Genomic DNA, 926 nt, shown 5'->3' with positions numbered 1-926 from the left:
AATGAAAGAATGATTACAGAAATAATACATAAAACATGATTTCTGATTTAAAGTTAAATGCATTATAAACTTGTTTGGAATGGCAGTGAGATATTGACAGGGAGCTAATTCAACCAATTATGTAGATTTAGGAATAGTCAGGAAATATAAGGCAGTGAGCTGCCAGAATCGTTAGCACTCCGCGCAAAAAAACATTGAGCGCTATTTCTTCCGTTTATGCTCCGAGTTTCTATTTAGCTGAGGACGAAGTTGCTTTTCATTCTTTGGAACTGGATAAATTAAGCACCAGTTGTGCACTGGGATCTGTGTAATAGACTTAACCACTTTTCCGAAATTGCTCTAATCGTGTCACAAATTGAAGCCATTATTCTAAAGAGGACGGTGGCGAGATTACAGAATCGTTAGTGCACGGGACAAACGAATGGTGTCCTAATAACACAAGATATGCGAGTAAATACGTTTTTCGAAAGAGTATATCTGCAGTAAATTAGAGTACTAAAGTGAGCTAAGTCGTGATATTTCTTAGAGAATATCCAATGCTATATCAGCCGCAGTCTGCTACCAGTGTTAGTCGACTATTTGTGAAAGAATAACTATACAATTTAGTTCATGTTCTTTAGCGATTGTACGTATTGTTTCACTTGTATCTGGAACTTCAGTTATATTTGATCCACCTGAACACAAAATGGCATTTTCTTTCTCATCAGGATTCAAAGACGAAGGAGAATGTTAAGACGCCAACAGAACGTCCGAAATCTGACGTCTTGAAGGTTGGTCGTTTTTTCATTTCTCTCCTTCAATTTCGTATATTATTCTTTCAATGTATTATATTACCATAATTGTGTGGAGTGAAATAATTAAATCTATAAACGCCAAACACAGAAGTTGTACTTTGTTTCTGTTCGAAATTCTTTCAAATTTTGGGT

At 35.6% G+C, this 926-nt stretch overlaps 1 protein-coding gene across 1 annotated transcript in view; it reads left to right on the top strand.

The window, feature by feature from the left end:
- The window catches only part of LOC128249094 (apurinic-apyrimidinic endonuclease 1-like), a 17,370-nt gene that overhangs the window by 5,985 nt on the left and 10,459 nt on the right, over positions 1 to 926 (top strand). Inside the window, exon 5 of the mRNA XM_052971862.1 lies at positions 708 to 770. Coding sequence (XP_052827822.1) covers positions 708 to 770 — 63 coding nt within the window. The remainder of the gene's footprint in view (positions 1 to 707; positions 771 to 926) is intronic.

This window comes from Octopus bimaculoides, chromosome 11 (assembly GCF_001194135.2).
Source record: "Octopus bimaculoides isolate UCB-OBI-ISO-001 chromosome 11, ASM119413v2, whole genome shotgun sequence".
Taxonomy (NCBI): Eukaryota; Metazoa; Mollusca; class Cephalopoda; order Octopoda; family Octopodidae; genus Octopus; species Octopus bimaculoides.
This window is presented reverse-complemented; position numbering and strand designations above follow the sequence as displayed.